Below are 16,412 nucleotides of genomic sequence, written 5' to 3'. Positions count from 1 at the left end.
AGTCAGTTAACCAAAAATGAATTATATATATATCCTTTCTTTTTGATTAATATTTCACTATATTCCACTATACAGTATATTGGACCCCCCCCAGATCTCATTTAACTCTTTATCGTATCAAACTAACTCACAGACTGCTCATCATCACACCATCTTGTAATAACAAGCTTTTCACAAAATGTCTTTCATCACAGTGCAACTTGTCCATTTAATAACACATGTACAACTTTACCATTGTTCATTTGTTCATCTCATTAGCAAATTCATAAAATCATGGCCATGCCTGCAATTCTCAAAGAAGCATCCACAAATCAAATACATGCTCTATAAGGTATAACTACAATAATTGGTCAATCTCTGTTGTAGGAAAGTCAAATTCAGTACACAGTTTACATTTTCAAATTATTTCTCTAATAATGTCACTCAATAATGGTATTACATACAGAAAACTTATACTACAGAGATGGATAGTTATTTTCAGTAAGAGATAACTTCATTACAGGTTTATACATGAGTAAAAGATGTAGCATACAAAAACGAAAAGAAGAAAAATAGAATGCTACATATCTCAGAGACCTAGTGCTCACCATGCACTTGACACAAAGATGTGTCCTCCTGAGGGCTTTTACATCATCATATTTTTTCTTGGTGTTTGACACTTGCTTATAGGGTTTCAGTTCAGTTATGTTACATAGACCAAATAACCTTCCAGTCTTTGGCTACACTAACCTGTAGGCATTTGGGTGTGGCGTAGACTGAATTTTGAATGGACGAATATAGATGTCAAAGAATTTCTTTAATCCGTTACTTGTAGCCTTGGATTTTTCATGTGTTTTTACCAGGACCAGATTATTGATTTTAAAATTTGTAGGTTTCAACTTCTTATCATGTTTGTTTTTTCTCTGTTTCCCCTGTTTTTCCATTACTTTCTTGACTATTTCTTCTCTTTCCTGTGGACTCATAGCCTTACAAGCTGGGAATTCAATTAAGTCTTTGATCAGATTTGGTGGTTTCTCATGATACATTATTTCATATGGGCAGATTCCAGTAGACGAATGTTGTAAGCTGTTCAGTATGTCTTCAAAGCTGTCTACGTATTCTATCCACCTTACATGATTTTTGTTGCAATAAGTTCTAAATAATCTCCCTATATCTCTCATGTAATGTTCAGCCGGACTGCTTGGTGGGTGATAAGCACAAATATCAGAATATGGTTTATGTTCTCATCCTCAACAAATGTTTTCAAAAGTTAAGAAGTAAATTGTGCTCCATTGTCAGAAAGTATGCTCTTCGGTTTTCCTACCTTTGTCAAATAGTCTCTTCCAATTTTCAAAATCATGTTCTTACTTGTTGCTTTCTTCAACAGATATAGTTTAATGAATTTTAGAAAAAGATTCGCCATGACAAATATATAACAAAATCCTCCTTTAACCTTAGGCAATGATCCATATAGATCAACTGCTACAAGTTGTAGTTGTTCTTTTGGCAAGATGTTTAGCATTTATCCTTTGCAGGTTTGATTAGTAAGAACCTTCAACATCGCAGCGCGTCAGCAATCGTTGGTTAATGTATTAAAAAACTAAAAACCCGCCTCGATTACGAAAAAAGCACCTAGTGTTAACCTAGGTTTTGGCGTAGATAACTACACCTTCTTCAGAACAACAATAAAACACACAAGTGCGTAAGACCACCATTGTCAATGATTAAAAGAACACCATAGCTATACATTTATAAACAAAAAAAAAAAAGGAAAACACAGACAGTACATATGTACAAAGTCAAAACCACTACTTAACTTGATGGTGTATGCTCCACCTCACACTGGTCTATGTTTGATGGGCCATGACCCGCCATAAACCTTCAACATCGCAGCGCGTCAGCAATCGTTGGTTAATATATTAAAAAACTAAAAACCCACCTCGATTGCGAAAAAAGCACCTAGTGTTAACCTACAAATTTGCAGGTGCAGTTTATGGCAGGTCATGGCCCATCGAACATAGACCGGTGTGAGGTGGGGCATACACCATCAAGTTAAGTAGTGGTTTTGACTTAGTACATATGTACTGCATGTGTTTTCCTTTTTTTCGTTTATGAATGTATAGCTATGGTGTTCTTTTAATTATTGACAAAGGTTTTCTTAGGCACTTGCGTGTTTTATTGTTGTTCTGAAGAAGGTGTAGTTATCAACGCCAAAACCTAGGTTAACACTAGGTGCTTTTTTTGCAATCGAGGCGGGTTTTTAGTTTTTTAATATATCTGATTACTAACTTTTACCCTCTGGCACCTGTCACATGTAGATAATTGCTTTCTCACTCTCCTGGCAATATTGTAAAAATATACATTTTCTCGAATCTTGTGGATACATTTCAGTGTCCTACAATGTCCAAAACTCTCGTGTACGTACTTTATTTTATATACTTTGCTGTGTAGTTGAACTGCAGGAGGAATAGTGCCCACCTGGTTATCCTGCTGTGATGCAAAGTACACTCTTGTATATAGATCAAAGACTTATATGGCCTGTGTGTACTACTACTACTACTACTACTGCTGCTGCTGCTGCTGCTTGATGTCCTGATAAGTAATTCTTGAACTTGGTGAAAGCCCAAAAGACCGCTAACAATTCTTTTTCGGTGACAGTATATAACGTCTCATGTTTTTGCAAAGTTCCACTGGCAAAAGCTATTGATCTATGCTCCGTCACACCATCTACAATCTTTTCTTAGAATAAGTGAGCTCCCAGTCTGCTGTCAGTCATAATGCAAAATGGCTCTGTAAGATCAGCTCTGTATAACATTTTACTATTGCACATCTGTTTCTTGATGTTGTCGAATGCTTCCTGACAATCCTTGTCCCACACCCAAATGGTGTTCTTCTTCAACAAGTTGTTCATCAAACAAGGTGCATTTAAAGTTTGATTACTGACGAACTTCCGGTAGCAGCCACAAATTCCATAGAATTATTTAAGTTGTTCCTTAGCCTTGGGCACAGGGAATTTTGCAATGTCTTCAAGTTTTTCTTCATCAGGCAAGATTACTTCTTCTGAGATGGTATGGTCTAAAAATTTGAGCTGTTTAACTCTGAATTTGCAGTTCTCTAGTTTTAATGACATCCCTCCCTGTCTCAATCTGTAACACACTTCACCCATCAAACATATATGTTCTTCCCAACTCTTTCCTATTACAAGTATGTCATCAACATAAAGTATTAGTTTGCTTAAAACTTCTTTTCCTAGAACAAAATCCAATGCTCGGATATACTCTGCAACTGATACATTAAGGCCAAATGGTACAACACAATAGCAGTAACATCTTCCTCAATACAAAATTGCAGTAAATTTTCTAGACTGAATCTCCAGTGGTACTTGATGGAAACCAGCTGTTAAGTCTAAACTAGACATATACTTCATATGTTCAACCTTATGCAATAACTAGTCTGTGTTCTCAGGTTGATCAGTTTCCCTCTCAAGGTATTTGTTTAAATGTCTTGAATCGAGCATAAGTCTTACTCCACCATCACGTTTGGAAACTACCACCAACGGGTTATTGTATACACTATTGCTCCTTTCAATTTCTTCCCACTCTTCCATATTTTGTAGTTTTTCCTCCACAGCTTTTCTTTTTGAGATGGGTACCCGATATGGTTTGATGAAAAATGGTTCTTGAGGTTTTAGTTTAAGTCTACATTCATAGTTTTTCACTTTCCCAGGTTTCTCACTAAACACATTTTTGTATTCCCACAACAAACTACCTGATTGATCTGTCTGTTCTTTATACTTCTTGCTTCCTTTAGTTTGGTGGCCACTAATACAGCATACTTGTCTTCATTGCATTCTTCTTCATTGTCTTCCTCATTAACATTGATCTTTTCATTTGCACAAATCACTCTTCTAATTTGAAAATTGTTCTCTAGGCAGTTTTGGATGACTAGTTCAGCCACATGTGTTACATCTGTCTTTGTGTTGGTAAGCCTTAACCTTTTGTTATTCCAGTCAAAATCTGCATTTACTCCTTGTATCCAATTCATTCCGAACAAAATATTTTCATTGAGGTCAGGTACTATAAAACATCCTTGGTTATACTGTACATCATTAATGGTGAAAGATGTTAAGGCTTGCCTGTTTACAACTTTGCTATGCCTACCAGTTGCTCCCTTAATTTTGATTCCAATAGCAGGATAGTCTTCAAAGTCAGCACTATATCTTATCTGGTCTCTAAATTTTTTTCAGAAATGGCACAAACAGAACTACCCATATCTAATAGGCAAACTCCTTCATAATTTGCAACTTTTATACGTATATAAGGGCAACAAAAACTTTTTCCTTCCTGCTTGCCTCATCTTCATGCAACAAATCATCCTCAATCTCTCTAAAGTCCAAGTCATTTATACCTTTTTTTTCTGCACAATTTCTCTTACTTGCCTGAATTTTACTTAGAGCTGTATCAGATGATTGCTTGATGTCATGTTCCTTTTTTACACACTGTCTACTTTTCCTGAAACTGATCTCACTGTAAGCCTGCTGATTGGTTGTACCTTCCCAATTGGAATGCAATTCTTCACAAATAATCTTGATGACTCTTTTTACTGTTTCAATGTCAATATAACCCTTATAAGTATCCCATAAAGTTTCTAGCATCACATCTAAATCATCCTTATCTGATGATACCTTCCCAGTTTCCGTTGGTACAATTTGGTTCTCATATTCTTCACAAATACTACTAACATCACCATCTTCACCATTAATTAAAATCTTCTTTAACCTCCATATACACCATGCCGTCTAATTCTTCCTCTCATTCATCACTACTACTGTAACTTTCACTATCAACATCATCACACATGATATCATCCGCAATACTCGGCACTTCTACAACATCTTTACAGTGATCATCAGAATTGTTGTCAAGTACACCAGTACAAGTATCATCACTTAAGTGCTTAACAGTGATAGATTCTTCCTCCATTAATTTACTTAATCCAAACTCATCAAGATTACCATCAGAACCAACATTTTCTTCGTAAACTTCTTCACCACACTGATTGTATAGACTTGAAATAGTTTCCTCTTCTAACAAAACTAGAACATTCTTACAGATGCTATTACTTCTATCTTCCACACTTTCATTCATACTTTTCCAGAATTTACTGTCAGATTGTAATTTGCTAATCTGATGTGTTCTTCTTACATTAGTTCTGTCATTTCTACTCCAATATCTTTGATTACTCTGTCTTCCATAGTTATTTTCGATGTTTCTGGGCCGGTAGTGTTTAGCCTGATTTCGATACTTATTTCTCGCCCCAAACTGACAGGTTCCCAATGAGGCGTCCGTCAGCGTAAGTTGCCTGGTCTTGATTGGTGATTGTCCAGTTGTCTGTCACATCCTCTGTTTCCATTCCCTTTTCTATGGTTGATCCATCTATTATCGCTTCTATTGTAACCACTATTATTATTCTGATTTTCATTGTCACTCCTACCTTGATTCCTGTTCTGATTCCAACCCCCAGATGGTTGATATCCAAATCTGCCATTACTTAACCTCTCATTTCTCTCAAAGGCTCTATCCAACTTACCTACATACCTCAAGAACTGACCTACGGAGTCATCTGGTCCATAAATCAACTCCCACTGTACTCTTTTTGGCCGTCTCCTTTTTGAGGCATCTATTTGTATTAGTTTGTCAAAAGGTTTGTCGAAGTGTACTAATTTCCTCAACTGGTTTTCACAAAAACACTTCAAGCTACCATCACCTTCCCTGTACATTCGACCATTCAAAAACTCACTCTTAATCCTAGCTTGCTCAGATTATGACCAAAATTTGTTTAAGAACTTTCTTTCAAATTCATCATATGACGTGGTACAATTGACATTCTGATTGGCCCATGAGATTGCTTCTCCATCCAAAAATCTCTTAACGAATTTAATTTTAACATTGTCTGTCATGTCATTACCAAAATTATCTTGACAACGCTGTAAAAAATCAACAGTATCCAATTTACCATCTCCTGAAAAGAATTTTGAAGGTATGCCACCTCATACACAATTAATATTGCTAACAAAATTCCTTTGAGCTACACCCTCTTGTAGTTCTACAACTTTCCTACTTAAATCTACAACATTATTTTTACACAAGTCTATTTTTTTTTTCATCACACTTCAGTTCTACATTACTTATTTGATTGGTAATGTCTGTAAATTTTAACTCGGAGTTCCCTTTGTAAGTTTCTACTTTTTCTTCTAAGATTCTCCTAGTCCGAACAATTTCTACTTTAAGTTTAAAATTTTATACTTCTACGTGCTTATCTAGTTTTTCGAATCTCACCTCGTTTTTTGACAACTCTTGTGTGAAATTAGTTTCTAATATTTCTAACCTTCCTTGTACTACTCCTACACTAGTATTGAGTTCACCCTGCCCTGTCCCAACAGTAACTCTTAATGCTGCCAAACCATCCTGGATTTCCCTTAGCTTACTAGTGTCCTGTCTAATCTGCCCCAACTGTTCCTTCACTTCTTGCCTAATCTGTCCCATCACTTCTTGCCACATCTGTCTCATCTGTTCCTTCACTTCTTTCATATGCTGCATTAATAACATTAACAAATCATCTCTGCCTACTCTTCCCTGTGCAATTGGAGTACTCATGGCAACATTTTCGCTGGAACCCTCTCCACCAAAGCTTCGATCTACGCTTTGGCTACTACTGGGCGACAGTTCACTGATACTTGCTCCTAGGTCCAAAGTGTTTTCCATTGGTTCCTCACTTATTTGTACCTTGTTGTTATCAGCCATGGTAAGTTACAAAATGTAAAAACTTCCCACACAAATGTTTGTCTCTGTCACAAAACTATTTAATTAAAAAGATAAACTGTTACTCATCTTACGGTTAATGGTGCTGTCCGAGAATTTGGTCCTTATTATCCATACCAACTCTTTCCATTTGTTCTGTGCATCCATAACACAAAATTTTTCAAGACAATTTATGCTTGGTATTGGTCTTATGTTCACCTGAAACATTCACTTGTTAAACATACTTCTACATTTCAAACATTGATCCCAGCTCAACTCCACCAAATGTAAAGATTCATGTAGAATGTCCCCAGGACACTATCCAAATTGAACCCTGCCTGGAACAGTTCCGTCCTCCGTCGCAGCGGGAGCCACCTCCTCTTCCTCAAAATCACCCTCTCCAAACCTTCCAGGAATTTCTGACTTCCAGCCTTGCATCTCAATCCTTCTTAAAAAACCTTAATCCTACTCCCAACATCACCACTGCTAAAGCCCAGGCTATCCGTGATCTGAAGGCTGACCGTCCATCGTCATTCTTCCGGTGGACAAGGGTTTGACGACCGTGGTACTTGATCGTCGGGAGTATGTGGCTGAGGGACTGCGTCAGCTTTCAGACAACACCACATACAAAGTTTGCCAAGGTAATCCCATTCCCGATGTCCAGGTGGAGCTTCAAGGAATCCTCAGAACCTTAGGCCCCCTGCAAAACCTCTCACCTGACTCCATCAACCTCCTGACCCCACCGACACCCCGCACCCCTACCTTCTACCTTCTTCCTAAAATTCACAAACCCAATCATCCCGGCCGCCCCATTGTAGCTGGTTACCAAGCCCCCACAGAACGTATCTCTGCCTACGTAGATCAACACCTTCAACCCATTACATGCAGTCTCCCATCCTTCATCAAAGACACCAACCACTTTCTCGAACGCCTGGAATCCTCACCCAATCTGTTACCTCCCGGAAACCATCCTTGTAACCATCGATGCCACTTCATTATACACAAATATTCCGCACGTCCAGGGCCTCGCTGCGATGGAGCATTTCCTTTCACGCCGATCACCTGCCACCCTACCTAAAACCTCTTTCCTCATTACCTTAGCCAGCTTCATCCTGACCCACAACTTCTTCACTTTTGAAGGCCAGACATACCAACAATTAAAGGGAACAGCCATGGGTACCAGGATGGCCCCCTCGTACGCCAACCTATTCATGGGTCGCCTAGAGGAAGCCTTCTTGGTCACCAAGGCCTGCCAACCCAAAGTTTGGTACAGATTTATTGATGACATCTTCATGATCTGGACTCACAGTGAAGAAGAACTCCAGAATTTCCTCTCCAACCTCAACTCCTTTGGTTCCATCAGATTCACCTGGTCCTACTCCAAATCCCACGCCACTTTCCTTGACGTTGACCTCCATCTGTCCAATGGCCAGCTTCACACGTCCGTCCACATCAAACCCACCAACAAGCAACAGTACCTGCATTATGACAGCTGCCACCCATTCCACATCAAACGGTCCCTTCCCTACAGCCTAGGTCTTTGTGGCAAATGAATCTGCTCCAGTCCGGAATCCCTGAACCATTACACCAACAACCTGACAACAGCTTTCGCATCCCATAACTACCCTCCCGACCTGGTACAGAAGCAAATAACCAGAGCCACTTCCTCATCCCCTCAAACCCAGAACCTCCCACAGAAGAACCACAAAAGTGCCCCACTTGTGACAGGATACTTTCCGGGACTGGACCAGACTCTGAATGTGGCTCTCCAGCAGGGATACGACTTCCTCAAATCCTGCCCTGAAATGAGATCCATCCTTCATGAAATCCTCCCCACTCCACCAAGAGTGTCTTTCCACCGTCCACCTAACCTTCGTAACCTGTTAGTTCGTCCCTATGAAATCCCCAAACCACCTTCCCTACCCTCTGGCTCCTATCATTGTAACCGCCCCCGGTGTAAAACCTGTCCCATGCACCCTCCCACCACCACCTACTCCAGTCATGTAACCCAGAAGGTGTACACGATCAAAGGCAGAGCCACATGTGAAAGCACCCAAGTGATTTACCAACTGACCTGCCTACACTGTGATGCGTTCTATGTGGGAATGACCAGCAACAAACTGTCCATTCGCATGAATGGACACAGGCAGACAGTGTTTGTTGGTAATGAGGATCACCCTATGGCTAAACATGCCTTGGTGCATGGCCAGCACATCTTGGCACAATGTTACACCGTCCGGGTTATCTGGATACTTCCCACCAACACCAACCTATCCGAACTCCGGAGATGGGAACTTGCTCTTCAATATATCCTCTCTTCCCGTTACCCACCAGGCCTCAATCTCCGCTAATTTCAAGTTGCTGCCACTCATACCTCATCTGTCATTCAAGAACATCTTTGCCTCTGCACTTCCGCCTCGACTGACATCTCTGCCCAAACTCTTTGTCTTTAAATATGACTGCTTGTGTCTGTATATGTGTGGATGGATATGTGTGTGTGTGCGAGTGTATACACGTCCTTTTTTCCCCCTAAGGTAAGTCTTTCCGCTCCCAGGATTGGAATGACTCCTTACCCTCTCCCTTAAAACCCACATCCTTTCATCTTTCCCTCTCCTTCCCTCTTTCCTGATGAGGCAACAGTTTGTTGCGAAAGCTTGAATTTTGTGTGTATGTTTGTGTGTCTTTCGCCTTCCAGCGCTATATATAAACACAGATGATGTGACTTACCGAACGAAAGTGCTGGCAGGTCGATAGAGTCATTCCAATCCCGGGAGCGGAAAGACTTACCTTAGGGGAAAAAAAGGGGTATACACTCGCGCTCGCGCACACACACACACACACACACACACACACACACACACACACACACACACACACACACACACTTAGGAAGCACTGGATTGTCTGATAACTATCCAGGGGCATATATAAAAAAAGGTGGTATCGGACATTTCATATGAGTCCTAGGGGATGCTGTACTTTTATAGTGTGAGACCTTCTTTGCTTAACATATCTCCCAGGTGCTTGATACTGGCCTCAAAGAATCTACGTTTGTCTATTTGACAATGCAGACTGTGGCCTGGAGCTGCTCCAAGACCATTTGTAGGTTGCACAGGTGCTGCTCCCATGTGACCCCAGTAATTAGCAATTCATCTAAATAACTAACACAGTTGGGGGATGCATCGGATGAGTTGCTCAAAGTATCTCTGAAATCTCATGGGAGCACTTGTGACCCCATATGGCAACGCGTTATAACAATACATGCCGAATGGCATATTAATCAGTAAAAACTGCTTCATCTGATCATCTACACTCAATTGAAAATAGGCGTCAGTGAGATCTATCTTTGAAAAAGATGACTCCCAGCCAAGTTTGCCCCCAATTCCTCCAGTCAAGGAATTGTGTACAGGTCAACCAGTTATGATGCTATTATTATTATTATTATTATTATTATTATTATTATTATTATTACTTGAACTATAGGCGTATTTAAGCTATATTGCCATCATCAGGTTTTGTTTTCAAGTCCTGACTTCCATGCAATATCGTTGATTCTATTGCTGTGTGTTTGTTTACTGGCTATATTCTTTTGTTGTTATTTTCAAACTAATCAGTTGTGTGTTTTTTCAGTATGTTCTCACACTTCATTAATAATGGTCAGGAATAAACTTAATTCAAGGTGGAAATTATGTCAGATGAGCAGCAATATTGTAGTAACCATATTGCATTAGTCGACATAAAAGTTTTCTGGGTTTGGTACCGCGTCATAATGTAAAAACTATTGCTGCTATAGAAAAGCCAACTTTTCGGCCACGATTGCAGCAGTCTTCTTCTGGATCTAATGGCCGAAACGTTGGCTTTTCTATAGCAGCAGTAGTTTTTACATTATGACGCGGTACCAAACCCAGAGAACTTTTATGTCGACTGACTGTGGCCAAGGAAGCCTACGCAATTACATATTCCATTATTTTAGTTAACCATAAAATATTGCTGATCATCGGATATAACAGCTGTCATGAAGTTTCAACTCAAAATTGAGTTTATTCTGACCATTATTAATGAAGTGTCAGACAATACCGGAACACAAAACTGATTACTGTGGAAGTAACAATGAATGAATATAGTCAGTAAACAAATAGACGACTACAGAATCAACTATATTACGTGGAAGTCAGGACTTGAAAACATAATGTGGTGATAGCTATACAGCTGAAATAGATCTATATTTCAAATGAAGAAATAACACTAATAGTAGCATAACTGGTTATACAAAATCTGTTATGTTCTTGAAAGACATTTATTACAAAAAGATCGATTTGTTTCAGCATTAACAGTAGGCTTAGTCACCACAAATTTAATTGATCCATTTGGTTTCTTAACCACGACCATGGGCATTGCCCACTGGCTGGATGATACTAGGGATGTAACTCTCATACTCTGCAACATATCTAGATCTGTTTTAAATCGCTTGCATATGGTGCAAGACCAGATAGACTGTAGAAAATTAAGGCATAACATGTCAAGTTCTGAGAGTGGTATCGCAGTTGAAACTAGACTCACCAGGTCCTCAGTTTTAGAAACTGCAGCTCTCGTTACAACTTTTCAATCATATTGCGTGGACAGAACATTGTTTATGACCGCTTGTAATGGCTACAATGCAGAGACGGGGGGAACAAACAATTGGTACCGGAGGCTGATGACAGTGGAGTTAATGAAGTGATTGGCTAACCAAAAAAAGTCGAGTGTGTATCAAATTCATCTTAAGCGTAGACAAGAGTCTAGAGAGCAATCGAAACCACAACATGAAACTCTCAGTGATGCTTTAAAGACCAGCAAGCGACTGACTGGCAAGTGCCAGGATGTGGTATTTACAGGCAGTCTCATGTCAGAGGATGGCTCCAGCTCCACATGACATGCTTGTTGTGGCAGCACCTCGTGGGAGCAAGCTGTGGCTTCAGTACGTAGCCCAAGTATCTCTCACCTGTCCTCCATATCTATACTCAAGCTGGGCGTGGAATCCAAATCACTGATGGATACTAAGCAGGGATTCTGAAATGAGATGGAAGTCTGCATGAAAGCTCATGATTACAAAACAAGGAGTAGCTGTTGATTTGTTTTTAGTAGAAAGTGCTGTTGAAATGAAAACTGACATTTTAATGAAAGCTGCTTATTCTAGTATGCGTATTCTGAGCTGTTGTAACATTGGGAAAAGAAGTGTCAAGGTGGTGAGAATTGAATGTTTTAATTATGTGACAAACAAAGAGAAGCACATGTTTCGTCAACACCAGTAAATTTATTCAAGAAATGGACTGACTCAACAGAATCAATGCATTACTTGTAAACAAATTGCTTACAAACTTCATAATTTGCAAGCATTATGCCATTGCTTCTCTTGGTCAACAAAAGGTTTCTTGTTAGTTATTTGGGTGATTATTCTGAAATAAAAGCTCACGGACTCAACATTTGTCAGTAGATTCTGTTTCTGTGTGATGAAACTTTCTTTGAAACATTAATTTATTGAGCATTTTTGTTGAAAAAGGTCTATAATTACGGAAGGCATTCTAAGTAAACTATCAGTGTTTTGTTTATTAAATGATTCCCATCCAGTGAGTCATGATACTCATGGATATGTTATATACTTACCACACAATATATTTGCTATTGATACAAGTGATATATATCACTTGTGGTATCACAACTCTCACACGACTGCTACCACTGGTAATTCCAACCAGTCGGAGCTGAAGAAGGCTTTGGTTGAAAGCTATAATGTGTAACAGTCTTTTCATTGTGCCTATCTGCAACTCAACGGTCATCTTTATAGTGAGCAGCAGTCTATCCTATACTTTGTATATGTCATGTCATTCATTCAAATTTAAATTTTCAGTGATTTAAAAATTGAAAAGGAAGGGGCAAGATATAATGGGCGTTCAAAAAGAAATGAGCCGAGCCTGGAATGCGCAAAGTGGTGACAGGAGGGTAATTTCGTGGTGTTGTTCCAACCAGAGCATGGAAGTTCACAGCCCGTCGCTAAAGGGCACCCGTGCCTGTCACGTGGCTATACAGAGCTAGCAGCAGCATGCATCAATCGTCCAACGCTGCCAGTGGCATTGCAAACAGTGACATGGAAGGTGTCAACAGAAAAACAAAGAAGTGGTGTTCATTTTCTGACAACATAATGAGTAGGAGGAACGGACATTCATCGACGAATGTCAAGTGTACAGCAAACACTGCATGTGTGGCACAAGCTCTTCAGGGAAGTACGGGTGTCGTTAACCAATGAGGCACTGTCTGGAGCACCACACTTCATTACCGATGACATTGTTCAGTTAACTGATGCACTCATTACCCAGGACCGCCGAGTGACTCTGAAAGCCATAGACACTGTGGTCGGATTGAGTGTCGGAAGTGTTCACACCATCATGAAGGAACAACTGCACATGGGCAAAGTGTGTGCCCAATGGGTGCCCCACAGTCTTCAACCACACCAGGAATCATGTCGAATGGCCCACTGTCTTACTCATCTGCAGCACTATGCTCAGGAAGGGAATACATTCCGGGCACGAGTGGTGGCTGGAGATGAAGCAATGTGTCATCACTTCGAACTAGAATCAAAATGACAAAGTCTCCAGTGGAAGCATCTAGGGTCACCACCACCAAAATTAGCCAAGGCCATCCACACGAGTGCAGGAAAGGTTATGCTGATGTTCTTCTTTGATCAAGATGTCCCCCTTCTGATTCACTTCCTGCAGCACGGGGAACAGTGAATGCCCAGCGTTACTCGCAAACCTTGACCACCCTTCACCAAGCGCTCAAATCAAAACGACCAGATAATCTCACCCGTGGGGTTATTCAGCTCCATGACAATGCAAAGCCAACACAGTCGCAGCACTCCTGCAGAAATTTAAATGGGTGGGGGGGGGGGGGGTGGGGGGGGGGGGTTCTTAGCCACCTTCCGTATAGTCCAGACCTCTCTCCCTGTGATTACACCATTTTTTGGTCCCATTAAAAAGGCTCTGAGGGGGCAAACATTTCACCTCGGATGATGACGTCTAGCTGTACATGTGGAACTGGTTAACACCGCAGCCCCGGAAATTTTATGACACAGCCATTCACCGCCTTGTGTCACAGTGTGACAAGTGTCTCACAGCCAGGGTAAATACTTCTGACATACAGGTACTGGTTTCTGTAATTTTGTCTCCAGCTCGTTTCTTTTTGAATGCCCTTATATTAGTAAAGTACCTCAGTGTTATTACTAAGGCTGCTTTTAGGTTAACAGTTAACATTAAATATGAAAATATTATCAAAGAACAATATTCAGAACTACAGATTACTATTTTTGATTTGATTTCAGGAAATTTTGGAGCAGGTCACTGTTCTGAACCTTGATACTGGAGAGCGTGTCCCACTCAGCATTGCAGAAGACAAATTACCACAGTGTATAAATCCACTTTCCCTTCATATCATGAGGCTTACGTCAGAGTATGTGAGCAATTCAAGTCTTGAGAAGGAGAAGGAATCTGATGAGGAGAGTGTTGATAGCAAAAAGTCATCAATACCACCAGAAGATGCAGATGTGAGTAAAATGCGTAAACGTACAGCACAGCTTAAAAAGTTTTTGGGCTCAAAAGTGAGAAAAACAATGGACAAGGCTAAGTCCATTGCACAGGAAGTGTCACATGCTCGCCACAAAGAAGATGTTATGGATATTGTTGATGAAGTTAACCCTGGTGAGCAATATATCAAGCTCAAAGCTTCTGGTAGTCATAAGGGTCCGTATGAATTTGATAGCCTTCAGCATGTTCAAGACCTAAGTGGTGAGCATGTGGGGCCTGTATGGTGTATGAAATTTTCCTCTTGTGGGCGCCTCCTTGCCACAGCAGGTCAAGATCGTGTACTAAGAATATGGGTTGTGCGTAGTGCATACACGTATTTCCAAGATATGCGTACAAAATATAATGCAGAGAAAGTATCACCTACTCCGTCTCAAGAGTCACTAGTTTCCCAGCATTCCTCAGAAGATCCAAATGCTGCATTTGCTGATATGAAAAATGAAGAAGTGAAGAGATGCCCATTCATGCCAAAACCATTTTGTACATACACTGGTCACACTTCAGATTTGCTTGATGTTTCATGGTCTAAGAATTACTTTGTATTGTCATCATCGATGGACAAGACTGTCAGGCTGTGGCACATTTCAAGAAAAGAATGCTTGGTGTGTTTTCAACATATTGATTTTGTTACTGCCATTGTGTTCCACCCTCGAGATGACCGTTACTTTCTAAGTGGATCTCTGGATGGTAAATTAAGATTGTGGAACATCCCTGATAAAAAAGTTGCTGTGTGGAATGAGCTTGATGGTCAAACAAAGCTAATTACTGCTGCGAATTTTTGTCAGAATGGGAAGTTCGCTGTTGTGGGTTCGTATGATGGGCGATGTATATTTTATACAACAGAACAGCTTAAGTACCACACACAGATTGATGTGCGCTCCACAAGAGGCAAAAATTCAAGAGGGAGAAAAATTAGTGGTATTGAACCAATGCCTGGAGAGGATAAAATACTTGTAACTTCAAATGACAGTCGTATTCGGCTCTACGACCTTAGGGACTTGAATCTATCTTGTAAATATAAAGGATACGTCAATGTTAGTAGCCAAATAAGAGCAAGCTTCAGTCATGATGGAAAATATATTGTTAGTGGCTCTGAGAACCAGTGTATATATATCTGGAAGACTCATCATGATTATTCAAAATTTTCATCTGTTCGAAGGGATAGGAATGACTTTTGGGAAGGAATCAAAGCTCACAATGCTGTTGTGACATGTGCTATATTTGCTCCAAATCCTGACATCATAATTCGGCAGATAGAGGAACAAGAAGGAACATTAGCTAGTCAGAACCTTAAGGTTGAAGATCCTTTAGTGGAACAGCACACAAAGGGTTGTGGGGGCTATGTTTTAGTGAGTGCTGACTTCAGTGGTTGCATAAAAGTTTTCCTTAACAAGATGAAACCAAAACACAGTTCACTGCCTGCATCAGCTTTGGTTTAAGGAGGATGCAGCAAATTTGAAACTATTATATTTATGTGTTGGTGTATGTCAGCGACTGTTAGAAACCTTTCTGTTGAGCTAAACGAAATCGCAACTAATTCCTGCTGTGACTTCTGCTACATAGAACTCATTAGAGAAATTGTAAACCAACAGTTTCATATTTCTCTGTGCCCTTTTTTTTTTTTTCCTTGTGCAGTATTCATAACAATTCATTGAATCTAACTCTTACAAAATGATAGGAAATTGAAATTTTAAATTATTCTGAAATTATGGTGGGTAGTGTTTCATTCAATTTTTACATACAGTTTATGACTTTGTTTTGTAAAATACCTTTGGGGTATGATTTTCTTCTCTTTTGGTCTGTATTGTATAAAAATAGTATTAGTCAATTTCTGACTAAATGTGACTATGCCTAAATAATACATTGCATGTGCTAGTTTTTTTGGCACGCATACCATTTACCTTCTTAAATGACAATTTACTGTCATAAAACAGTCATTTGTTTTGCCAGTAATACGGTATATCATTGATGCAATTCTTTGAGAATTTTCTGCCTGTCTGATAGGAATATATATAATGTT

The 16,412-nt window shown here is 39.8% G+C and overlaps 1 protein-coding gene across 1 annotated transcript in view; it reads left to right on the top strand.

Annotated features, from left to right (window-relative positions):
* The window catches only part of LOC124712650 (WD repeat-containing protein 44), a 161,051-nt gene extending 145,220 nt beyond the window's left edge, over positions 1-15,831 (top strand). Inside the window, exon 7 of the mRNA XM_047242888.1 lies at positions 14,134-15,831. Coding sequence (XP_047098844.1) covers positions 14,134-15,831 — 1,698 coding nt within the window. The remainder of the gene's footprint in view (positions 1-14,133) is intronic.
* Positions 15,832-16,412: the final 581 nt, after the last annotated feature.

The sequence above is a fragment of the Schistocerca piceifrons genome, chromosome 1, assembly GCF_021461385.2.
Source record: "Schistocerca piceifrons isolate TAMUIC-IGC-003096 chromosome 1, iqSchPice1.1, whole genome shotgun sequence".
Lineage (NCBI taxonomy): Eukaryota > Metazoa > Arthropoda > Insecta > Orthoptera > Acrididae > Schistocerca > Schistocerca piceifrons.
This window is presented reverse-complemented; position numbering and strand designations above follow the sequence as displayed.